General features: G+C 39.4%; 1 protein-coding gene across 1 annotated transcript; it reads right to left on the reverse strand.

The window, feature by feature from the left end:
* Nucleotides 1-1,742: 1,742 nt before the first annotated feature.
* On the reverse strand, nt 1,743-27,308 carry ergic1 (endoplasmic reticulum-golgi intermediate compartment 1). Its single transcript, XM_042493178.2, has 10 exons — nt 27,148-27,308; nt 17,745-17,806; nt 11,975-12,047; nt 11,373-11,467; nt 8,433-8,557; nt 6,790-6,894; nt 6,626-6,686; nt 6,293-6,393; nt 5,438-5,560; nt 1,743-3,196 (listed from the first exon to the last, which is right to left on the reverse strand). The coding sequence occupies exons 1-10, from the start codon at nt 27,165-27,167 to the stop codon at nt 3,089-3,091; spliced, it is 873 nt and encodes a 290-aa protein (XP_042349112.1). The 5' UTR covers nt 27,168-27,308; the 3' UTR covers nt 1,743-3,088.
* Nucleotides 27,309-27,547: the final 239 nt, after the last annotated feature.

The raw sequence follows: 27,547 nt of genomic DNA on the forward strand, positions 1-27,547 counted from the left end.
TGCTGGAGCGTGCGCCCCACATGCTGAGGCTTTGCAACAGCCCGAGTTCGATTCTAGCCTGCAGCCTTTGCTGTGTGTGATACCCCCTTCCTCTCCCACGTTTCCTGTCATGCTACGACTGTCCCATCATTAAAAGGAAAAATCCCCCAAAAAAATAATCTTAAAAAAAAAAAAACTGTCACTAGCTCTCCCTGTCAGTTCCTACTGGGCTGTTTGTCGTGCCTTTACTATGAGTGTCATTTTTAGGTGTAGTACATTTATAGTGTCGGCTGATTTGACAATAGAGTTGCGAGTGATGGCTGACTTGATTGCATTATTTTTAGAACATGACCTGTAATGGGCACCATGTTAATCCTTCAGAGTCAGAGGGGCAAAGGTTGAAAATTTTAGTCTCTATGAAAACTTGCTGATAAGGGTACCTGTATAAATACAGGTAAACCATTAGTTTCAGGGTGGAAAAGAGTTTCAGCAGAAACGTTTGACGTAAAATATTTTACTTTAAAGCCAGCAGCTCACAAATTTCTTACTTCTCCATACTGCCTGGACTTATGACAACAGGTTGTATTATGAAATAAAGTGACTTGTTGAATCTTTTCAGGCCAGAAGTACAAAGTCCTTCATTGTGAAACCTTATTTCAGTGGTTGAGTACACCTCTTCAGTTTTGTAAACCTAAAATAAACTGTCAGAGTAAGATAGAAATGAGGAACCAAAACCAAAATGAAAGTAAGTATAACATGTATAATGAAGGGCGGTTATCTTTCATAGAGAAAGATTTTGGTTTCTCATCGTCCTTTGAGCTTTTTAAGCCCCTGTATGGTTCTAAAGAAGTTCTCTACCTGTTCTTCTCCCAGCAAACTAAACCAAACTAAGGTGAAGGACCCTTGAAGCCACTGTATGGTTCTTCTGAGATCTAAACTAAACTAGACAAAAGTAAACTAAACTGAACTAAAGAACCTTTCAGACTTTTCAATGTTCTTCCAAGGTGCTCTACTGGTTCCTTCTCCACTAAACTAAACTAAACTAAACTAAACTAAACTAAACTAAACTAAACTAAACTAAACTAAACTAAACTAAACTAAACTAAACTAAACTAAACTAAACTAAACTAAACTAAACTAAACTAAACTAAACTAAACTAAACTAAACTAAACTAAACTAAACTAAACTAAACATAAAGAACCGGCAGAAAACCTTTAAACCCTGTATGGTTCTTTGGAGGTTTTATATTGGTTCTTAAACTTAATTTGGTTTAGTTTACTGGATAAAGAATAAAAAGACTACATTAAAATAGCCTACGAAAAGTGTATTTCTAGGGGACAACGCATTAGAGCAGTGGATCTTGACCTTTTTGTCCCTGTGTAAACAGAAATTTCCCAGGTTTTAAAATGTTAAATTTAAAGTGATTCCCAGTTAGCATATAATACAAGATTCTGAATCTTTTAAACCAACATTTTATAAGAAATGATTAATAATCATTCATACTTTAAGTGTAAGAGTCTTTTAAATGCACACCGACACATCGATGGTATTATCTGACATCGATCAAGGGCCCCAGGCTTTATAGCACCTCTAATAGTTCTCTATCACTATTTTATAAAGGCGCTGTATAGCTCCTGTAAAAGATGAGTGCTATATATAGCATCAAGACAGGTTCCCCTATGATCATCAGCCAAAGAACCGCTTTTGGGTACCATCTTTGTTTTGAGTGTTTAGAAACCTGAAGACATGGAGAGTGCAATAATGATTTCTATGGTACCTTTACTTGAGGAACACATAGCATTACAGAGTAATTTGAGACGGAACAGGAAGTGGTGGACCGTTAAAGTAGACAGACCAGTTTCTGCGATTATCAATGTCCTTGATCAGAGAGGTCTTTTAGACAACGGTATAAAAGAAAGACAAAATGACCAAAGAGGAAATAAGAAGGCTGGCCTACAAGTTTTCCCCTTACAAAACCAAATCTTTTTTACAATTTACAACTTCATAGAAACTCAATAAGTAAACAAGTTCACGTACCATGTAAAAAAATCATCAAAATCAATTCATCTCTTAGAAAGAAAACAAGACATTCATAACATTTTTTCTCAATAATTCAAATGGGATGGAAAAAGTAAACAAAATAAGAGCTCTAACAGCATTGATGAAATATTTGGTAAAAACCGACCGAAAAATATTGGAAAAGAATCTCTAAAAGTGAATCTACGCAGTGAGTTGTAACATGCAATGAACTTGTTTTAGTGGCAGCCACTGAAACAGTATGAGAGCTGATGATGATCCTGTTATGGTAGATCAGTAAACTTAAAGGCACACAGTTTGAATACTGGAGATAAAATGAGACAGGTTGAAAAGAATTATTTCACATAATGCAAAGTGTGGTTTTATGGACAGCGTGAATTACGGAAACACTTTTAAGTTCAGTTCAGGCTTACAAAGAGAACAGACATAAACCAGAACATTTCCTTCAAATGATCATTCCTCTTTTATCTAACTGGGGAAATGGCACGGTAAGACTGATATACTGGTAGAACTGGCAGATAATTTCCTTTTTTAAATTTATTTAAACACCTAATTATGTCTTCTTGCCTGTAAATCATTCAGCCATCATTTGAGAACTCCGCTATGACTAACTAAACCTGGAGATTTGTTTCCCATGGTGCTAGCACCAAATTAAAATAAAAAAGACTATCAGAACAATTATCAGCTGTTTGCTTTTTTACTTCACTCTAAAAAAATTCAAGTGCCGCCTTCAAATACAAATACTGGTTGAACCCTGACATAGTACTTAATCTCTGCAGTAACTAAAGAGCTTCCCTCTCCTCCGCTCCTCTCCTGACACTGAAGACAGAGAAAGCAGACATGTGATAGTCAGCGTCAACACGTCACCAGAGCAGATGGAGCCTGAGAGGAGTTTCAGTAACTGAGACGCAGCCGTGTAGCCTGGTAGTTAGATCGAGTGCCGGAGCCACCTCATTGGTCACGCTGATACAATCTCCAAAAGGAAGTGGGTTCGAGCAGGATTGGATTTAGCTAACAGGCTAGCAACTTTGCACTTATAAATAAGATGTAGGGAGGAGTGGGGAGCAGTCCTCATGACATTTTCCCTATCTGGATCTTCTTCCAGGCCTCTGAAGCGGTGAATATACAGGAGTCGATGATTCCTGCGACTGTGAACGTCCCGCCGACGATGGCACAGATCTACAGGGGACAAGTCACTGTCAGTTTCCGTGTCAGATTTGATGTTTTCTTCTCTGGCTCAATATCATCTGCTTTTCATTATATTTTATCATAACAATACATTACAATGACACCTCAGAATGTGCTGGAATCCAGCAAAGAGCCGTGCCACAGCTTGACTCACAGTCTTAAGCCATGACTCATAATCACACTATGAGGACAGTCATATCCTACTGCCATGCCTTAAGTCATGATAAACCTAAACAACTCAAAAGACAAGAAAGGGTGTAGCTCATCAGCCAGGCAGCCAATTTAATCCCGACCGCATTATCAGTCAGCAGGAATCCTTCCTCATGAGGAGGTACAGGCTCAGCCAAAATTCCTCAGCCCACAAAGTCAGGTGGGGAGAGGGGGCAGAAAAAGAGGAAAGGAATTCAGGAGGTAAAGGGAATCGTTTTTGACAAAATATAACAGTTTGAATAATTTAAGAGGAAGTGGAAGGTGAGTTTTTTCATCTGTGTACAGAGCTGTCTTCCCCCCGTTTCCACTCTCGATGCTATAAACTCAGCTGACCAGCTGCTGGCTGTAGCTTCATATTTACCATACAGGTGTACACATACTCATTTCACTCTCAGGAAGAAAGCAAATACCGCTGAGCACTTTTCCCAAAATGTTTAACTATTTCTTTAAAACTTCAAAAGGCTTCTTGAGACCAATAAAGAAAAAAAAGAAACCTTAAATCATGAAAGTAAAGATGAGAAGCCTCGTAATGTCCTCCTAATTGCCATACACCTTTTTTCCCCTGGGGTCATTCTGACCCCGCCCTGTTTTGACTGTTTTTTAAAGCATATTGTATAAATTGTCAATCAGTTCTGTGTTACACCTTTAGTCTTACTTCAGTCCAACCCATTACCACACATTTTTCCCTGCGTTTTGGAATTTAGAGCCAATAGACCTTATTTACGTAATTTGTATCATCATTTGGGGTCAGAATGACTTTCACTAAGAAAAGTTAGATTTTATATTATACCTGTATTAACTGGGTTTTTTTAGTGACATGGGAGTAGTGCTACAAGCTGTAACCACACAACACGGACATACTATTTACTTTTAAGGCTCTTATGGCGAATGAGTCAGCTAACCTATTTACACAACCAGCAGACATTCACATACCTGGAGTCCTATATATGAGCCGATGATTAATTTAAGTATAATACTCACTCTCCTTTACTTCTGTTTTGGTCTCCACCAACTACTGAGGGAAATCTCTGGCTCTTAAGCTGCTTAATGTTCCACTATATTCACCAGCCAGTGCTAAAAGCTAGAGCTGAAAGGAACTGCAGAGTTGGATGATAATTGCCTATGGGTTCATCACTATAACAAACAACATTAAAGTTATGCATTTTTTCCATTGTTAATAAAAAAACATTACTTATTGGAGCTTTAAATCAGATATATATCCCCACAGGAGTTGGTAGAGACCAAACCAGAGCTTAAAGACAGAGAATACTGGACTAATATTTGGCAAGTGCACTGAAACACCAAATTCTAAAACAATGCTAATGTTGTGGCCAATTCATACTTTTTGCTCTGGAGTGTCTGTGAGGGTCCACTTTGGTCTACTTGACATAAAAGTCATCATCCGCCTTTTTGTTTATTTGTTAGGTTCCCCATTAGCTGTGCCCTAGAGCACAGGTAATCTTCCTGGGGTCCATGCCTGTGACCATAGTAAGCCCAGTTACAAAATCCTATACTTGTTTCCTGTTTGTCAGCCCAAAATAACCCCCCAAAAATCTTTTTGCTGTTGTGAGGTCGCCATTTTCTCTCTAACTGATTTTATGACAGTTGGCAAACAACGTTATGTTGCATTACCACCAACAACTGGAATGGAGTGTGAATTGGAAAATGCGCATAGATGGAGCACCATACAGATGTGGACCCTCATGCGCATCTGTGTGATCGGTCCAAGTTTGCAGAGTCCGTGGATGCAGAACGGGGAAAGTATGTTGGAGCCTTTCTTCCATATCTGCTGGATTTTCAATAGGCAACTGTTGTTGTTGTTGTTGATGAACAAGTTCACGATATTGACATAAATTATGTCACAGCTGAATTCAGCTTGTTTATGCGCTCCTCACCGGCAGAAAATCAGTTGCTGCAATTTTGTTTAAAACCTAAAATTTAGACGAAGTTGACTTGACTTTAGAACTTAAGGCCAAAGATGTTTTTGTTGTTGTGGCAAAGCCCAGAGGAGCAGTCACTTACTGTTGTGATGAAGCGGTAGAAGGGCTGTCTCCTCTCTGTGTACTTGACTGTGATTGGACTGAGGTCGTATCGGAACCAGATGGCTGGGATGATCCTGCCTGTGTGGCTGTATGCAACGTACTCCTGTGTGGGATGAAAAAAACAGAGAGCGAATTTTTAGTGAGTTTTGGAGCTGCGCCTGGAGAAAGAAATCAACAACACCGAGACAATTAATCCCATTATGTTTAGAAATCAATTTAGAGCTTTATGTTTTTTCATTCCTATCTTGAGCAGTGGCAGTGGTGCTTATGAGTCATTACAGAATTGGTTTCGGATAAAGTCACTCAAAATTCATAAATGATTCACTGAAATTGAATCTTGGTTGAATGAAACGATGATTTAAGCAGAAGGAGACTATAATGTGTTGTGAGTTTTTGCAATGTGATGACATGGATATCAGTGAGTGAGAGAAAAAAGTATTCCCCTAAAGAAAGAGGAAAACTGTTAGTGCACTCTGAACACTGATGCATGCCTCAGCTGGGCCTTTATTTATGCCTTGGCAGTGAGATTTCGGAATATTCTGCTCAGACCCTCATCCATCCTCGATTCACAGCTGCACTCTTAAGACTCCAAACTCCAAAACCCAGCTGTCAGTCAACACGCTTCGAGGAAGTGTGTTTATGGTTTGTTTACATCTCGGGAGCGTTTCTAGTCACTAGGGGTGAGCTTTTACTTCTGGGTGAGTGCACAACTTAACACAGCGATATATGCTCTGACCATATGTTGGCATGGTCACGCTGCTGCCTTGACATGTGCAGAAACAACATATGACACAGAGGGTCTAACAGGAGAGAGGGGAAAGGAAAAAGACGGCACCTTGTTTGCTACCGTGTACTGGTAGGAGAACCTCTGTCTGCCTGATAGGTCTTCGTACACTGTTGGAACAATCTTCAGTATGTAGTCATGTGAGGCGAGAGCTGCAAGAGGAACAAAGTTATTTGAAATGACAAAAAGTGTCCAAAAATGGATGTAGTTTTGATCATGACGCAACTGGCTGGAGCTTTTCCATGTGAGATGCAGTGTCAGCTGTGTTTCCACTTTGCATTCAATAGACGCCCGCTCGGTGTCTCATTTCATTGCATCATTCCTTGCCTTACATAAATGTCACTAGGTGGTTATGATGAGCACATGTGCAGTGTGGATACATACGATTTGATGACATCCTGTCAGCCCCTCCTAACGCATTAAAGGCTCCTTGAACTTTTTGTACCTGCATGACAAGAGGAAAGAGATCTGTGTTCAGCTTTGATACTTTAGATCTTATCTGTATTCCTTTTTTTTTTTCCTGGTTGCATTTAAGTAAGTGTCCCGACCTGGAGTTTTTCTCCAAAGGCCAGCTTGTGGATGGTGTGGGTCATGTCAGGGTTTTGGGGCTGCGCTGTAGCGCTATGTGTCGACACGTGGAAGTTTCCCGGTACCTAAAGACACACACGCACACGCACACGCAAACAAACAAACAAACAAACAAACAAACAAACAAACAAACAAACACACACACACACACACACACACACACACACACACACACACGCACACACACACACACACACACACACACACACACACACACACACACACACACACACACACACACAGGTAGGTAAGTTTGTCTGAGCACCTGCAACACATTTAGTTAACTAATGACCAAGTCAGAGTACACACACACACTTGGTTGGAAACTAAATGGCTCTTACCTCCGGAAGAAAAATCCACTTTAACACGTTTCACATATTTCCAAATATTCCACGCACAAGAGTGTTAAATGTACAACTGCTGGGTTAATCATTTTTAAATGGACTGGAAAGACTGACGCACAAGATGGTGGTGGGACAAACAGGGCTTCACAGGGCCCACACTACAGATGTAACTGAAACCGATCCCAGAGCTCTTCCATTTAACATAACTCAATTTAAAACTGGAGGAGGGAGCAGGTCGGCCTCGCTGGTCTCAGACCGGGGGCCTCTAAGTTTAACTCAAGTCCAAGACAAATAAACAACATATCGTCTGAGGGCCTATGTCCCACAAAAATTTCAGACCTCTCACCCAATCCATCATAACGTAATAACAGGGCACAGAAAAAGCAGACTTTTGCATTTCTCTCAGGGGGATCAGCCACATAAATCTCATACACCAGTTGTGTTTCAGTTGTGTTTCAGTTTAACTGTCTGAAACATTTTTTTGAAGTAAAATGATGCAAAAAAAATTTGCAAAAAAGGTTCAAAGCAAAAGAATTAGACTACGCAAAGCACAGTTTTGTCAGACGTTGGCAGTGCAGGATGTACTTTACACATGGTTGGATTCTACCAGTGAAGAAAAAAAGGAGAGATTATGAACAGGACACAAAACGAGTCACTTGGCGATATAACCCATCTACAAGAGAAAAATGGAAAGAGGTCTTCAGGAAATTATTTCACTTGGGAGAATTTTAAGCTTGTATTAGTATCTAAGCTAGTATTAGTAGTTTGTATCACTATTAGTATTAGTCGGCTAGTATTGGCCATGTGTCATGCTGTACTGGGACTAAGACAAATTATGTCATTATGGGAGTATCCTGGAAGATGCGGACAGTGGAAATAGCTGATCATGGGAGTTACGCAAGTTATCACCAATGCTTGTATTCTCTGCCAACTTTACTAATTTTACCGTCCTTCTGTCGTCTACTAAAATGATATCCGATTGCTTTTAAACCGTTTCCCGGATTCCATGTGACTGCAGCATGAAATACTTGCTAATCATTCAGCCAAGTTATTTCCCTATTCCATCTATCACATCAACTTTTTTTCAACAAAACCAAAAACCAACTCAAGCCAGCATTAACGTTTTGTTGGTCAGTTTGCTCTTTCCATACAGCTTTTCGAATTCACCACAAAATACGTATAATCTATTTAAGGAAACACAGCTAGCGTGTGTGGGTTATTCTTCTTCTCCACTCTACTATGTGAGGATGAGGCCTTACTTTATTAATAGTGAACTCTCCCTCAAAGCGACAACCATCACCCTGGTTGAGAGGAATCTTCATGGAGTTGTCTATGTGACCAACCTCGTGGCGGCCCATCTCATCCTGGATGTCCAAACCCACCACTGAAACAACAAGAGGACATCAGAGAGAAATAAAATATGGAATCAACAAGAAAGAATATAGAACTCCAATATTTTACAGTTTCCTCTGCTGGTTTCAAAGTTTAATTGGTTTCAGTGCTGAGACAATTCAATTTGTTAAACAATTCATAATCAACACATTTTCAAATGATTAATTAATCTCCTAAATCATTTGTCAATCAAGAGTGCTGCAACCAACTTATTTTTCATTATCAATTAATTATTCTTTTTTTGGACCAACCAGCTCTATCTGAAACATTTGCTTTTTTTATTTGCTATTTTGTATGATCATCTTGATCTATATTTTGGTCTTTGTGGTCTTTGAGTTCAATAATGTGAAAAAAAACCCTATAAACATTTGAATTATAAATTTATGCAACTGCTTACACAGACACAAAATTATAAATAAATGAAAAACATCAAATTAAATTGAACATTTTGGTTTTAGATCAAATAAGTTATATGAATTTGCTACTGGCATTTTGCCTGATTTTACAGACTCTTTATATACTAAACAATTAATAAGCTTTTTTTATTAACAGAGGAAGAGAAATATAAAGAGAGAAATGCTGCAGAGAGTGACCCACAGAGTAAACACACAAAGTCCAAACAGACCACCTATCCTGCCTGTCTGTGTTTTTCCATCTGGACTTCTCTAACCCCCCCCCGCAGGCCGTCGTGTGTTGGCACACTGGCAGTGGCCTATTTTCAGAGCCTGCCTGCACCCTGTGTTGGCTAGCAGCACAGAGAGGGACGTCTGCTGGACCCGTGCTAAACCCTTCACATGCCATCTGTCTGACCTTTGACATTAAGGACAAGTTCATCCATCCAGATCTCAAAATACAGCGAAGAAACATAAGTTAAGTCTTCGAGCGTGTCTGAGCTAGCTGTTTCTCCTTTTTAAGACATTTAGAAGTGGAAGTGTGTTCATGTAAAGTAGATCGGGGGTTGGAGGGGGAAATTATTATAAGGTTATTACACGCGGTTCTGCCGTTCCATGAAGTCACAAATCAAGACCTGGCAACCCGTAAAGGTCAGTGGAGGGAGACGGTGTTTAAATGCGGAACAGCACAGCACAGCAGATAAATCGTAAAACGGGATGGAAATGCCCACTTTTCCATGATAAAATGATTTATCCCTCCAAGTTAATTTGTAAAGGATGACAACCTGTTTGGAAGCCTGGAAAATACACTAATGTACAATATTAACTCTCAGGGAGGACGGCTGAGGAACATTTCTACTCATTACACGCAGCTACAGTGCGGTTAGACCAACGTGTTTGAGCTGGTATTTAAGAGGGCCCCACATTTCTGCAGAAAAAAAATCTGCAAATAAACAAAACCACCATACATACAATCACAGAGAGCTTTAATTGGAACCGGCGTGAGATGGCCTTTGTTTAGAGCTCGTCTAAACACATGGCCGACAGCTGTGTGTCTGCGTGCCAAGGCCTCTCTCGCAGAAATCTGGACTTCATTTTTCACACAGGCATTTATTAGCGTTGCCATTTTTGGATATCGCTTGAATCGAATGAATGTGTGTTTTCTGTGCTGCCCAGGCCTCGCCAATGTGTGTGTGTGTCACTGGGCATAGTTTCTGACAGGAGTCATGGAGAGCAAATAACCAGTGACTGCTCTGCGTCCTGCCCACTTCTCTGACATCGAAGTGCAGCAGACAAGCCAAGAGAGGCAGCTCAGACTGAGATCATGGACGTGCGGCAGCACAAGATCAAACAGAGGCGACATGGGGCTAAAGGCTGGCCTAAAATCTGGTGTTAACTGGGAGCAGGGCACAACACAACTGGGTAAACAAGCCATTATGAGTTTACTTATTTATCTAGGACAACATTAATCTTTGGCCAATATGCCATGTTAAAGGGATATTTTGGATATTTTGAAATGAGGTTGTATAAGGTACTTATCCAAAGTTAGTGTATTATGATATACATACAGTAGATGCATGCCCCCAGTTCGGAGAAGCTGGCTGGAGTCTGAAATGGTAACTAAAAATCTACTGTTGCGCAGAAAAATTTATTTTGACAACCTAAAAAAATCATTAGTGGTTTAAGTGTCCACTTAATTGATTGTATTTTCACTGCTTTACCTTTCCATCAGACAGCCTGTTTTGACAGGGAAGCATTTACGCCTTCAGCTCCCAATCTAAGCTCTCATCAAAGCCACCAGACCTTATTGAGAAAAACAGTAATTTTATCTCACTGAACACATGAGCTGCTGGTCTACCCCCACTTTGATTCATGACTTAGATAGTGTCATTGCACGATTTTGGTAAGTCTGAATTAACCCTTTTAAATGCCAAAGTCACACAACACAAACAAAATGACGAAGGCAGCAGCAGACCAGCAGCTCCTGTGTTTCGGGATGCTAAATGTCTGTCTGACATTAATGTAAAGCAGTGAAAATACTGTTGATACAATACAAACTGATATTCATTTTTGCGTGGGACTTTTATAGGTGGCTAAAATACGTTTAATTGCTGACCCATATACAGCAGTAGGTTGCTCAGCTTCTATGTCAGACTCCAGCCTGCCTCTCCAAACTGGAGGACTGTAATCTACTGCTTGAAGTACACTGTCTGTGGATGGGTACCTCATACAACCCCACTTCAAAACGCTCTGAACTATCCCTTTAAATGATTGGGCATGGTCAGTGTGATACTAATACAACTAATGTTGTCATGTGTTTACAAAACATAACTGTCCCATAAACAATGTGAAAAAGAAAACACAAAAGTGTGAAGCAAAGAAATTTTGTAGAGTTGTATATATGTATATACTCACAATCACAGTGTAAGTTTGGCAAACTGATGTTTAAACTCACTTCTATCTTCCCACCACTGTCTTTATCAGGATCATCCACATACAGTTCATTTACACTGTAATGGACAGAAAAGAAGGAAAAAAAGGTTACATAAGCTCGAAACAAACTTTTAATGAGTGGAAATGATGTCAATTTGAGTAAAAGAAAAACACTACTACTTTCTCCTCCACACACACCACATTAATAGTCAAGGATTCATCTTCTGCCAGTTTGCAAGGAAAAGACATTTGTGCATCTCTGTTAGTGTAATTTCCTTCCTCTTACACCCGCACCCCCACCCCACTACCCAAGTCCACCCTTATTACACATCACCAAGCGACTGACGCATGCACAAAGCCAATTTCCTGTGAGAAAACTGACTCCATTCATTGGTTACAACACAGGCCAAGCAGAATACATCATAATGAGGGCATTGACATTCATGATTAACTCCCCGGCTTTTATATTTCAGACAGCAGGTTCTGTGCCTGTGTGGCAACAAAGGAACTGTCCTCTGAATGAGTGTGTTTTCGGCCGCAGGATATTACACCCTTATTCTGACATTTGATGCTGTGATACCTACATTTCTGTGGCAATGAATCCCGTCAGCTCAGACAGGAACAGGAAGAGTATGAAGACGCAGCAGAGAATGGAAACTGTGGGCACAGAGGGAGAAAGTTAGAGATATTAAACTTTAAGTCTCTGTTGATTTTACATATGGCATTTATGTCACATTAATCTCAAATTACGCCGGCATTTCAAGGGATGATGCAAACCAAATGAGCCGGGCTGTTCCAGCCATTAGGGATGGCTGACCTAAGATAGTGTCATTAATGAAATCACAGTGGCCATAAAGTTTTTCTCTAAATAGCTATTTTACTGGCTGTGTTAAGCCTGCCATTACGCAGGTTTTTAAAGACCCTCCTACACTAATTACACATTAAATACCAGCACAACAGGCAGCCATGATTACAGCATATTTTCTTTGAGAGGTGAGCTCATGCTACACAAGTCCGACAAACAGCTCAATCACCAATACCAAAAATGGCTCCTACAGAGGAGACTTAAAGGGACAGTTCACCCCAAAATCAGAAATCCATATTTTTACTCTTACTTTCAGCGCTATTCATCAATCCAAGTTGTTATTGTGTAAGTAGTGTTGGAGATATCAGTCACAGAGATGTCTGTCTTCTCTCCAATATATTGGAACTAGATGGCACAGCTTGTGGTGCTCAAAACACCAAAAACATACGAAAAAAAAAATCCACAGATCTCGTGAGCAGTTTTATGACGGAACTATTTTCTTTCTACCTAACTACACCTGCCATTTGTATTACTGCACAGATAAAGTATGCATTTACTCATGGATGAGCAGCTTGTGACATCTTAAGGTGTAAAGGCCCTGACCTACCAAGCCAAGGGTCAGCTGTTGGTCAATGTTCGATGTTCTTGTCGGCTTTTTCTTGCCGATTTGGCACGTTGAAATTGATTGCCAGTTCAGCTCAGGTATTATGGTATTGCTCAGAAGTGCACAGTAAATATTCTTTGCTCTTTCAACACTGGATTGTACTTAATGTGCTAACTAGCATCTTGGCGATTTTCATGTTTCACTTTTTGAATGGCAATTACAGGCTAGCGCCATTCTTTGGTGTGGAGAAATATTTCCTCTCACGCAGACGCAGAACATACACACCAGTTAGGCATTAGTGGTTGTTTTTGCGGTGTGTTCATGTCCAACTTTTTGGCTGAGACACAGGCGCCGGGAGGTGATGCAACAGTCGGCTTCATTGCTGCTATTTTTTTATGTGGGTTTGGTGTGTCTAGGCCTTGAGGATTAATGGTGTCCTCCTCAGCTTACTGATGATGTTAGTTAGCTCAGTGTTGCTAGGTGAGCAAGCAGTAGAGGCACGCTTTCATCTGCACCGCGATGCGCTGTGTTTGGTTTTTGGGTTTAGTTAGGTAGAAGAATATGGTTCTTACATGAAACTGCTCAAAAGAAGGTCTGTGGATTACCACAGTAGGAGTAATTGGGTCATGATTTTTAGAAAGAGACATTGCTGTTGACTTTTTCAAATGTATTTTTGGGTGCTTTGAGCACCACAAGCCGAGTGCCATCTAGTTCTATTATATCAGAGAGAAGGCAGACATCTCTATGGCCGATATCTCCAACACTTGTCAACTCCAACCAAAACAATCAAGAATGATAAATAGCACTACAGATGAGGGGAAAAGTGTGAATTTTCTTATTTTACAGTGAAATGTCCCTTTAAAGATTTAACTAAAAGCTAGACAGAACCTAAATTAGGAATATCAACCCTCAATAATAAGTATTTTTGTTCGGTGTGTGCCTAAATAAAGCCTGAGCTTAAAAGGAGAGGCCACCAGGCTTTCTGTTTCATTTCATGTGTCAAACTAATCAGGCAAGGGTCATATAAAATGTTGTCATGTGTTTACAAAGATAAATATGGAAGATACTGATCTGTGTCTGCGTAACTGTGGTTTATCTGGTATGGAGAGCGCTTCGTCAGAAAGCTCTCACTCAGCAGGTGAGGCGTGTTTACGTGGCAACTGTCTCCTAGGCTCTCACAGTCACATGACCTTGTGGTTGGCAGGGCCAAACCTGCGGTTGGTGCAGGCTTTACATAAGGTAATGTTTAACCAACAAACAATAGGGAGTGTCGCTATGACACATAGGTCACCAATTCAGGTTCATTAAAAGACTTATACAGTAATTCTTCCCAGGCTTCAAAGAGCGTAATACTGGAAAGGGATTACTAAAGATCAATGTAACGCTACTGTTTTAAAATTTAACAGCTCCTCAGTAGAAACTCTGACAAAAAAAATGATTTACAAAGTGTTTTGGGTTGTTTTTTTTATTGAAACTCATCCTTCCCAGTGCTCACATATGAGATGAAATGGGTTCAAAAGTTTCATTCTTTCATAGGAAGCTTTTTTTTCTCGGCTGTAACAAAGCATCAGATAAAATAACACCATGAATCAGCTTGTGACATCTGAAACTAGCGCTGCGTTTCCGTAATCGGATGTGCTGTGTATTTTTGTACTGCTCAAAGCTCATTTCCCACACACAGCACATAAAAATGAGAATTTTCTATCCACACAGGCAGGATAATCATATCAGAAAATTAGTCTACAAACACTTAAATACATTATGTCCAAAGTTAGAAGAGATCTGGAAACCACTCTGGCCAAAACAGAGTTATTGTTCACAGTAAATACCGTAAAAATTTAACTCAAAGGAATGTGGCTGTCAAACAGAATAACAAAGCACACGGGGTCAAATATTTGGCCTTTTGTGAAGAGGGGGGAGTCTCGTTCTGGTTGCCTCTGAACCACACATCTAAAATGTGAAGTGACCTGCCGCGAGTGAAGCAATAATATTTTGTCAGATATCTAAATCAACCCAATGCCCTCAGCCCGAGACAGTGGATGGAGACAGGAAAGGGTGTTCACCGCGTACAGGAAGAACCTCCATCCACTTCCTCATGGGTGGAAAGCGTGTGTATATGTTTAGCAAACCCATTCTCCTCTCTGTCATCCAGGAAGGTTGTTTATAATCTGTTTAAAATTGTCCGCCATTCATTGACAGCGCTGCTTATTCATTCTGCCATCAGTTTGAGTTTGACATTTTGTTCCACTCTGTCATCAGCTGACCAGTGAATAAGCAATACTAGAGGAGCCAAAAATGTGTCATCAGGTCTTTTGTCTTCAATCAAGCAGTGAATAATCAATACAGTTCCCTTGTTACACAATGACTTATTGATGACAAGCAGGACAACACATGACCTGACAGGAAAGGAATTTAGATTTCCGCTGATGACTTGGCAGGTGCCTGAGGCGATGGCAGAGCATTACCATTAACATTCTTATCATACAGCTGAATGACACCGTCAGGACGTACCTCTGCGCTGGAGCAGGCAGGTACTTGAATTACAGCTGTCCTCTCTCCCTGCCTGAACTCTTCCTCAATACATCACCTCCCCTACACTCCATTGGTATGCTAAATACTAAATCTTCAGCCTGGCTAGGATTACAAGTCATTAGTTATTGCCATTCAAGAGCCGGCAGTAAAGACAGCATGACGTATGACAAGAAGACATCAGACATAAAAACTATTATTTGGATGAATGCAGAGGTGCAATGTAACCAAGGACATTTACTCAAGCATTGTACTTTAGCACAAATCAGAACCAGAATCTAGTTTTATTGCCAAGTACATTTAAATAAATATATTAAATATACAAGGAATGTGACTTGGTGTTTTGGTGCAAAACAGTTAACATAAAGGAAGAATAAAATAGTGAATTTAAATAGAATAAAGCATAAGATAAAAAAATATATAGAAGCAATTGTATATATAAAATGACACAATAGAATATAAAGGACACAAAAAAGTATGTACAAAAGGTGCAATGGAGGGATCGTACAGTTTTTTGGAAGTATAGTTACAGTGCAAATATCTTAAGTTTAAATATTTAAGCTGACCTACAGTATGCATGTAAAGAAATCCAGTCCAGTATGTGTTAATGTAACGCATGAAAACTGATTTAGCATAACAAATTTCATTTACTTGTGCTTTACTTTAGTATGTTCTTTCATGCAACTTTATAGTGTTACTCCACAACATTTCACAGGAATATATTGTACTTTTTACTTCACCATACATTTAACTGACGGCTTAAGTTATTAGTTACTTTCAAATTTACGATTTTTACATAAAAGAACATAAGAGGCGTTTATAAAATATGGTGTAAAGTACAGCTGAAATGATTCATCAATTAGCTGATGGACAGAAAATTAATAAACAATTCTGATAAACATTTAAATCTTTTTTTTTTTTAATTGAATAGTTTTGAGGATTTTATTTTTAGATTTTTCACCATTGGGTATTTTTATTTGCATACTTAAAGTACATTTTACCAATTATACTTAATTACTTTAACCTAAGTGACATCTTCAAAGCAGGACTTTTACTTTTAACCTTTTTACTTTTTTACTTGAGTATTTTCAGTGTGGTATTAGTACTTTTTCTTCAGTAAATAAACTGAATACTTCCTCCACAACGGGATAACCAAGTCTGTTTTTGTCACTGCCATCTTAACTTGTGCTTTCAAATCCATTGCTTTCAATGTAAACGCATGGGAGGCACGCTGAAAAGCGAAAACAATGTTGTCGCAGTGCACAAGCATGTCCAAACGCGACAGCTGCGCCCTGAGATAGACAAGGTTCAACTTTTAGGAATGCAGCAACAAGCACTAAATGTCATATGACGAGGAACGACCCATGGCAGCCGCCAAATATCTCTCCTTTCTTCCATAAATGTCAGGTTAAGGGAAATACAGAGGAGAAGTTGATCATTTTAGTTCAGGGCTTTTCAACAGTATTTTATCCAAAATACTTGTCAAAAACAACGTCTGGAACAACATCTGCTCCAAACTTGGGATTTCTGGTATGTAGGCCATGATATAATGCTGATTATGGTTGCTAAACAATGTCAGGCTTAACCTGCCTCCACACCCTTAAAAGCTGGCACTGAGTAGACACAAAGTAAGCACCCAGCACCTGACCTTATGTTTTCCACATGGACAAAGACCTAAATCAGCTACCAAGATTGCTGAAAACATGAATTGTAAATAGGGTGTAGAAAAACAGTTTAACATCTTTGGGACTAGACTTATTCTTTGTCATTCCAAGGGTAAGAAAAAAACAACACACTAATGTCTGTATGTAAAGTAGAAAGCTAACACCAGTTAGCATAAAGACTAGAAAAAAAGGGGGGAAACAGCCACCCAAGCTCAAGTTGTGGTTTTAATGAAGCTAGAGCCGATAGCCACTTAGCTAAGCTTAGCACAAAGATTAAAAACATTTAGAATAGCTCTGTAAAAATAAGATCTGACCACCAGCACCTTTAATACTCTAATTAACAAATTACATCTTGCCTGTTTAATATGCACATAAACTGAAGTGTAAAAACAGCAATAAAACTGCAATTTGTCATTTGATTTGGTGTAAATTTGTTGTAAGCTTCTGGAGGCGGATTGTGTTACTCTCAAACAAAATGAGACTTGCTGTTTCTGCTGTTGTTAGTCTTTGTTCTAAGATAAACCTGCCGTCTACTGGCAGTATTTTCATGTTTATGTGCACACATGAGAGTGCTATCAGTCTTTTCAGTTAACTTTCAGCAAGACACTAAGTATATTCTAAGACTGTGACTGAATGGGAAATAGAAGACAAATGGACAACTAAAACTGGATAAAACAAAACATCTTACTAAAAAAACAACCAAAAATAGAAGCTAAGAATTTTGGCCTGTGTGTGCGTGAAGGACGACTCACTGAAAGCTCCTGTGTATGTGGGCTGGGTGAGATCTTTTGGCACTTTCCTGTAGATATCGAATCTGAGGAGAGAAAGGAAGAAAAGGGAAAGGGGGAGTGAGAAAAAAAAAGGAAAATGTAAACACTACGTGCTGAGAAAAGAAGCACATTCTGTACCCATGAGGCCGTGCAATATTACAGCAGAGAGGTGGAATGTTAGCTCTGGACCAACGCCATTACACACAACAGGTCCAGACAGCCGGCCGCAACACACACACACACACACACACACACACACACACACACACACACACACACACACACACACACACACACACACACACACACACACAAACTTTTTACAGGGTTCCACCTCTTCCTTCGAATGTGTGCTCTGTAATTTCGACCTGACCCCAAACAAAGGTCTCTGACGCTCAGTGTATACACAGGAAAACACAAATCCAAAATAAACACACACACACACACCCACACACACACACACACACACACACACCCACACCCACACACACACACACACACACACACACACACACACACACAGACACAGACACAGGTGAAAAGAGACACGCTGGAATCATAAACGTGACTGTAAATTATACGATTTGATCATCCTGGCAAAGAGTGGAAGTTGCTGTATGACTGCATATCAGCCACACTGAAGGATTCAGTCTGACAGAAACAGACCACAGACTGAATCTTTAACTTGACATTTTCGTAGATATTTTCAGATTGTGCTTAAATGAGTGAATCAGAAGCGGAGGAGGATTCATCACAACCTGACACAATCAACCCTCTTATGAAATGCTGCTGTTGCCTATTTGGGGAGCTGAGAACGTGGGGAAAAAAATCTGCTACTCAACACCAAAACTATTTAGGTTCATGAGTTCTTGCGCATGTCCTTTTTGGGCAGTGAAACATTTTCGACCCCAATATCCATCGCTGACAAACCCCACCCACTCTCTCTCCTCATCTCCACTCTCACTCCCCCTTCCTCATCTGCTTCCAAAACACATCTGTTGGTGTTTCATCCACCGAGAGCTGTCATTGAAATAACCACAGCTGATGCAATGCAGGGCGGGGGAGGAAGCGGGAGGGAGGGCTTCCTGTCCCGTCCAGCCGACCTGGACCCTGCTGCGTCTCTTGTTTTGCCTCAGCTTTGATTTTTTTTTAATCTACCACCACAGCACCCCTGGATCCCAAACACCTCTGCCAGCTTCCCTCCATCTCTGCCTCTGATCCGCATCCATCTATAGCTCCCTGCGCTCGTGTCCCATTAGTGTTAGATCAGTGTGTGTTAATAGCAGGCCTGGCAGGTTATATAGGGCACACAACATAGACAGGGGCTGGGCAGGGACCGCTCTGTATCAGGATCAGTCTCTTTGCTCACGCCCCTCTCCACCCAGCAGCGCTGACCTCTTGAGACCGCCAGACGGGTGGAGCAATGTGATATAATGCACCACTGTCATGTGAAAACCTTGAAAGTCTAGTTTTGTGGATCTTTCTGAGGATTACATGCTCCCCTGTGGGGTCAACCGTGAAGATAATACATGACAGATGTTAAAGGGGAACTGCGCCCATTTTCAAAAATAATATCCTACATAAGGCAGTATGAAGCTATAAGGCAGTCCAAAACAAATAGTAAACATGAACAACTCCCCCAAATCCAAAAACTAGAGAGCTAAAACTCAAATTTGTGATGTCATAGGGTATAAAGTGTGGAGCTGCTCCACAGACAATGCACTGGGAAAGATGTAGATGACACTAAGAGCACACAGGGTTCAGGGGTAGATTTACTGTTTTTAAGCTGAGAACGCTGCAATATAAAATAAAGCTCATTTGTGTTTTAAAAAGAAAACAATCATCTTGTGGGTCCACAAAATCAGGCTCCCGTTCATTGTCTGTGGAGCAGCTCCAGACTTTATATTTGATGACATCACAAGTTTAAGACTTTCTTCTTCAGCTTCTGGCTTTATGAGAGAGTAGCTCACGTTCACAAATTCTGACTGAACTTTCCAAGGCCGTGGAAATAACTGGACTTCTGAATTTAAGATGTCTTCCTCTTTAATAAAATCTTGCAAGCTCACTTATGCTGCGGTCACACAACGAACAACATAGCAACAGGCTACAATTCATTTTCCATGGATGCCGGTAACATGCAGCGACAAGGTGACGCCCGACACTTGTCCCTGCTGACAGGCGTGACGCACTACAAACTGAAAGTTGAGCTTTCCATCAATTTTTTCAGCGCTCCAATGATGGGATGAAGCTTCAAAAAATAATATGTTTTGTCTCTAGCTATGGTGCCATTTTTTAGCTTTATGTGCATGGCGGTGCACACGGGAATACAATGGGACAGCAAAATGTGATGTTGAAAAGGCTCAGACACTGACCCTGAGCACAGATATTTTTATGAACAAATAAAAACTTTAAATGTCATTCTTTGTCATGCTTTGTGACGAGTGGCAGACACACTTAAGCCGGTGATGATGTAAGCACGTTAACAAGCACTTGAGCAACACTTCAACAGTGACTCTGTAATATTGTAGCTGGTCACGCTGTTGCTCATAGTTTGACCACAGCATTAGTTTAAAGGAGCTCCAAAGCGTTATTAAGTCATGCTTCCTCTGTGTTTGTCATTCGAGGTTCTCCGCTTGGTAGGCCATGCAGCTGTGAGTGAACGTGCATGTGAGTCCCTGTGAGTGCGTCCTACTGATCGATGCTCGGTGCTCATTTAGTGGTTACTGCTGATTTTGGGATGCTGTGGTCATGGAAGCATAACACCCAAACTCCAGTCCCCCCCGCCCCCAATTAGCTGTCAGCCCTGTTGCCGCTGTTAACACTGTTCGCACTGTCAGCACAGTTTGCGTTGTTAGCACCATTAGCTGCTAGCTGCTGGCTCAGCCACATCCATGTTGAGAGCCTTGTGCAGACAATCTCTGAATTATAGATAATTCTGAATATTGTATAGAGATCCCTTAAATGTCACTCTGAGTGGTCAGGATAGAAACAAGAACTTTAGGAATTATTTGCATCAATTATGCATCTTACTTAGCTCATTTACAAATATATGACTACATTCACAATATGTAAAAATAATGTATACAATATCAAGCATGCATACTGTAAATTATTTATCTATTTAGACATTTTTATTCATTTTAATCTAACAAAATCTGATTGTAAATTACACTGATATCTTTCTGATATATGTATAAAGATGCTTTCAAAGTATGCATCATTATACCAAACCAGAACAACTAATGTCACAATCTATTGCTGATAAAATAATTTAAGATACATTTTAAATATGTTATGGAGATACAAAGATATCCTTTTCATGGTACTGGTACACATAACCCCCTCTTAAGTTTTCCTGAAATTAACCTTCACTTTAGATTTTAAATTGTTTTTAAACCATCTTAATATAGTAATTTATACTTTTAAATCATATACATTTTCACACACCGCATTGACAACTGAGGGCAGTTGTTTTGCCTTTGAAACACAGTTTCAAGTCTATACCCTAGACCAGGTTATTAATAGTTACAGAGATCCCCACTCGCTATAGGATCACAAACATGTATTTATAGCATTCACAGTTTCCCAGCGCTAAACCCGAACATGAGCGAGGAAACAAAATCTCAGTCGTCTGGTCACTCGAGACATGAAATGGAAACTGATGCTACTTAAATAGTCTCAGAGGGATGTTACTGTACATCTGTCCACCAACAGTCTGGATATATCAGCACACAAGGCACAAGGTCTGAATTACACTTGAGGTTAAGGGATGGAGATAAGGACAAAAATAACACTATGACATCACAGCACAATCTAGATACTGATATGATGCACTGGGTCTTACGCAGGAAGAGATACTAACAAATTGCATCAATGTTTCTCATATTTACTCTTCTCTTAGGTAAGAGAACATTTTACAAATGAATAAGAGCATAATTATTAAGATAAGAAAAATAATTATTATTTGAGGAACATAAAAAAATGCATGCATTAATATAATCAAATTTAGAGTATTTATAATGTTTGGAAAATGTGTAGGATTAAGAAATACCGTTAGTCCACTGATCCCAACTACCATTATAAAAACTCTTGGGTGATACTGCGTGCATTCAGCTCCTGAAGGGCAGCTGCTCTCATGTTGTCGATTCTTTGGCCCTCTGCCGACACAGCGTTCACAGACATCACAGATGTTCTGCTATTGCTGTTTTATTTTGTTTGTTTTATTTTGTTTATTTTTCTTGAATACCAGTACTGACGTTCAGGAAAATCACATGCTGCATGTGCCACAGTCTTTGTATATGGCAAAACACCTGCCCTTTTACTAGTGTTTAGGGGGAGTTACCCAGAGGTGGAAAGTAGATTAAGTACTTTTACACAAGTATTGTACCCAAGTGCAATTTTTAAGGTACTTGTACTTAGCTTTAGTATTTCCATTTTAGGGAACTGTGTACCTGTACACCACTTCATTTAAATGTAAATGTTGTACTTTTAAATTTACTGCATTTATCTGACCCTTGTATGTACAGGTTACTTTAAAGAAAAAACGTTCCCTACAAAATAAGTATGAAGTTAATAAAAGTCATTTTGAGTTTGAAGCTGGACAGCTGTACGAGAAGGTATTCGGTGCCAGTATAATTGTACCAACTACCACTTAAAAATGTTGTAACCTTTAGAGGTGAGGATTGATGAGCCTGTCATCCTGAGCACTGACATACGACGACATAATGTTTAATTTATATACTAAAGTAGACTCAATATTGAATACTTTTCTGCTTTTACTAAAATGGAATTCCGAATGGAGGACTACTACTTTTACCAGAGTACTATTCTATTCGGGTATTTCTACTTTTTTAGGTAAATGATTTGTGTACTTCCTCACTTCTGGAGTTACCTATGCTGACAGACAATTGGCAAGGGGCCTCCAATTTTGGATCAAGTGGGATTCATCATTGAGCACACCTGGGTCAGAGCAGATGTGGATGGTTAAGAGCAAAATTAAGAGAAAATACAAGAGAAATTTAAGAGAATGTTGCTGCATGAGGCCAAATATTTACGGAAGTAAGTTGGTTAGAAATATGATACTGCTGTTGTTTCATTACCAATATATTATTATGATAAATCTGCCACAAATTGAATCACCTGTAATATTTCTAAGCATATGTTACTATCTGAAGTAACACTGAAACTACAGTACATGCCATACTTTACATATGTTAATTATTAGACTTTTATGTAGATTTAACACAGTGGACTTTAAATAAATAAAATATAATTTTAGCACATGAAATACATATACATTTTTCAATTAAACTTGTGTTTATGATAAGTTGTTTAATGATATTGTAAGACAAAAAAAGCTTCAGTGAAGTGTATTTCTTTTAAGCTTTGTAATACGTCATTTAAATGTGTCGATATAAATGTAATACACCTAAATACTTAAACTAAACGTGATGTCTGATAGACTCGGGTATACTTCTTTTCAGGCTTGATGAGAACTCAGTTTCACTTAATTTCCTCCGTTCAGAAAACTAATGTTGACTCTTGAGAGTTCACCTCTTGGTCCAGCGTTGATGTTTGTAATTTCCTGAATTACAGTCAACACATGTCCCTCCGTCTCTTCCCACTGCTCAGTCTTCTGTAAAAAAGGGCTCAGATGTTTTGTTATTAGTGAGGACATGGTGTACCAGCAGCATCTCTCTGTTGACAACACACGACCGCTTTTCAAGGAAGGGCGCTTACTAAATAAACCATATCTCACAAAATGAGTCATAAAGCAAGTCAGTAGTTCACCCATTTTGCTGAGTTAACCTGCACAACGGATGTTTGTGGTTAATGTTCTTTTTCTCACATACGACCATCTCACATCACAAATCATGAGCAGCATGTGTGCTTACGCCTGTCTTTACGTAGGTTTCTATTTATTCATCTGCCTGAAGTGCACGTCAAGTATCAAACAACAAACAGTCACTCATCACTGTGAAGATAATGAGATATGACATCTCAACATCTTCACTGAGGTCACCATGATTAAATCAACCGAGGAGGAAACACACGACATCATCAGGTTAGCCACCGCCGAACCCGCCCGTGTCAATACATGACATAATCTTAAACTCAATTAAACTTGGGGATAAAAGCCTTTCAGTTATTTGCTCGTTAATTCAGAGGAGCTGCTGTTCAGTCATTCTGAATGAGGTTATTCTTATCGTTAGAAGATTATCTTTGTCTATATTACAACTGAGAAGCCATTCAAAAGTGGCACAGAAGGCCAGTTCATTATGCTGTAGGTAATCCCAGTGTTTTTGCTTTTAGGTAAAGTACTGTATCATTCACAGTGAGTCGAATAGATGTTTTGTAATAGTGCATGATGAGGAGTGTAAAAAATGGAGCATTTTAAAACAGCATGTGAAGAAAAGTCATTCTGAGTGCACTGATGTCAGGTTGGTTTTTTAAATGGATGTTTCCATTTATCAGTTGGAATGCGGTTTGAAACAATACAATTTTGGACGCATATTGAAATCAACAAAAAAGTAATAATGACACTTTTTAAAAAAATAAATAAATAACAGAAACGTTTACCCTTGGCTCAAATGGAAAACTCCTATATTTGTTAAGGAATTACCTTAGCAGGTTTAATTGTCTGAAAAGTCTTTCCACAGCACTTGCTGACAATCATAAAAAGAATAAGACACGCTTTTATCCTTTAATAATCTCATCATTTACTTTGATGTGGCGTCTTAATATATGCAGCAGTTCAATACGACACAGCATTCTGGGAATACATGCTAACCTAGTTCATGGTGCAATCTCCAGTAATCAATGCTGTTACACACTCTCACACTGGTGACTAACCCCAGTATTTCTGAGTGGGTGAAACCTTGAAACAATCGCTTAGTTGGTCAATCGAGCTGCTTCCACCTGTTGCAATGCAGGTTTTGTGTGAACAGGGGATAGAGTCAGTGAAACATCCAACAGGACATGACCACTCGACAACCCCATGACACACCCGCTCTCACACAACCCTCACACAACCCTCACACAACTCTTACACATAGGTCATGGTGAATAGCGCAAATAAGAGCTACGTCAGATCCTGTGTGTTGGTAAGTTTTCTCAACACAACACAGCTGTGGTCCGCAGGAACGACAAGAGCAACTGTGATCACTTTGACAGACAGCTCATGTGTTATCAACGGCTGCAACTGACGATCATTTTCATCAGCAGTTACCAAGGTGACAACTACAAATAGCTTGTTTTGTCCAATCAACAGCCCAATTCCAAAAAATGTTAAATACAGTTATATAAAACAGAGAATAGCAGCAAATACTCACTTTAGAGGAGCTGAAGAGAATTTTGGGCATTTTTTACTTCATAAATGACTGGAATGATAAATTGATTTTCAAAACAGTCACAGTTTTTCAGCACAAGTGTGATCTCGCCTCATAAATTTAACGTTTTTGATGTGATCATACTCTAAATCAACTGTCACTAAATGTTACAAGGATGATCATTTGTCTTTATTTAAGCAAAACATTGTGGAGAAAAACTCTCCAATTCAAATAAGGGAATTTTGTGCTTTGTTTTGTCATATCATTGTTAACTGAATATTTTGTAGCTTTGGTCAAACAAAATAAGACATCTGAATAAGTCCCCTTGGGTTCTAGGAGGCCGGAAGTGATGGACATTTTTAACTGCATTTTGACATACACCGTGCTTTAGAAATGAGTCATGAAACGTGACATTGAGTTTGCATTTTCTCACTTCCATTTCCCTTGTCTCAAAGTCTATAAGTCTTGCTCACATTATCTTCTATTATGTCAGTATGACCACCTCTTAAATTTTAAAGTCTTTCTGTTTCTTGCTAACAGGGGGCTAAATGAGGCAAAAAGATACCTAAAAGAGAAAAACAACAATAAAGCTGTTAATATAATAATGAAAATCTAGCCAACACCAGATCCACTAGTGTGAGCACATCAAAACGTGGGCAATATTTTGCTACAGTTTCAGGATTAAACATGTCCAAAAACAGTGTGCAACAGGCTGTGAGGTGTATTCTTCCATTTGATGGGTGTGTCAGCGGGAACAGTGATTAAACCAAATTCTGGTCAATCTTTACTTATTGTACACATATTTCTTATTTTTATCTCACGCTTGCTTTTGCAATGTAAATGAAGGTTTCCCATGCCAATAAAGCCCCTTTGAATAAAACTGAAGTCAACACTGCCGTACTAAAAGGCTGTAGTTTAGGGTGTTTAATGCCCCACCAATTCTGTTCAAATAGCCTAAACATTTTGCCACATTTTGTCGGGGCTGAACGCAGCTAAATCTGGTCCATTAGAGTGGGAGGGACAGAACCTTTTAATCATTTTTTAGGCAAAAATAGTGAAAACAATACCAAATACTTTCTTGTTTGAGCTCCTCAAATGAGAGAATTTGCAGCTTTTTTTGTCATATCATTGAAAATTGAATATCACTTGTTTTTGGTCACACAAACCAAGACATCTGATTAAGTGGAAGTGGATGGATTTTTTTGACAACATGAACAAGGTTGAAGGATTTGATGGAAAGAAAATAGATGACGGGAATTGTTCGTTGCAACCACAGTACTTTATTTTTTAATCTTTTTTTTTATATAACGTTAATACTTTTAACTTATAGTTAAGGACTAAGTGTGTGATTCTAACCATAAGAGTTTGACAGAATCTGTCACTGCCCAAATTATGAGGTGGCCACTGTATGCAAGCATCCGGTCCTTTATTTTGATAGGGTGCGCTCTATTGACAGTTTCAACAGCCATGTGGGTGTGACTGTCAGCTCTGTGCCTGGTCTATAGTATCTAACTATCTATAGTTGAATGGCTCTGGTAGTCAAATGTATTTCAGACTGTTGATTGCCTGTTTTTGACTGTTAATTTGTGGCTAATGATTCTGAATCCTAACCACCTTTTTGTGTATTGGGAGCATTATAGAGCTTTGATTTTTAAATGTGACTACATTGTTAAGTAAAACATGCAGCTATGACAGCACTCTACTGAATCTAAGTGTCACTATACCCTGAGTTACTGTAATCAGTTTCACGTCTTGCAAATATTAGGATGGATAAGGGAATCTGCACATGCGCAGGCAGGAGCCCCAAAACTCTGTGAGCATACCTCATGGATGTATTATACCTGAGCATCAGTCCACCGACTCAACACACACTCTACAGCTCCTGAGACAATGTGGCCCATTCATGCCAAATGTAAAACACCGCTGCTTCAACTTTGCCTCGCTCATCCGCAGGCGATGCTTTGCCCTCCGTTAATTCATCCACATCTCACCGACTGTGAAACACCGCCACCGTCCCGCCACATCTCACCCAAAATGAACGGAAGCTCCGTACTCACCTCCTAACATCGAAAGGCATGATGTTTGCACGTTTGACAGGGGGATTAGCGGACAAAGCTACAAACAACTGGCGACCACACAGCTCCCTTCAACGCTACCGGTTGTTCATCGGTACCGGGCTGACGTCAGCTTAGGACGCTTTGCAAAAGCTGATTGGCTGAGAGCTACTTCCGGTTCGTTCTTATTCTTCTTCCTGCTAGAGAGCAACGTCGTTTTTTTTCACGACTTTATGGCTATTTTATTTATTTAGGCTGGTTAAAAATTGTCTAATACGAAAGTATTTATAATAATTGAAGCAAATTAATAATTTGGAAGTCCACTCATTTTATGGAGTAAGGTTTTATTGATTAAAAATTTGTCTATATATATATATATATATATATATATATATATATATAT

This window comes from Plectropomus leopardus, chromosome 8 (genome assembly GCF_026936395.1).
Source record: "Plectropomus leopardus strain MGB_pleo_1.0 chromosome 8, ASM2693639v1, whole genome shotgun sequence".
Lineage (NCBI taxonomy): Eukaryota > Metazoa > Chordata > Actinopteri > Perciformes > Serranidae > Plectropomus > Plectropomus leopardus.

Coding starts and splice junctions, on each gene's coding strand:
- ergic1 (XM_042493178.2), bottom strand. CDS start 27,167: ATGCCTTTCGATGTTAGGAG. Junction 6,394..6,625: donor TGACAGGATGTCATCAAATC/GTATGTATCCAC, acceptor TTCCTCTTGCAG/CTCTCGCCTCACATGACTAC. Junction 3,197..5,437: donor TCTACCGCTTCATCACAACA/GTAAGTGACTGC, acceptor TGTCCCCTGTAG/ATCTGTGCCATCGTCGGCGG.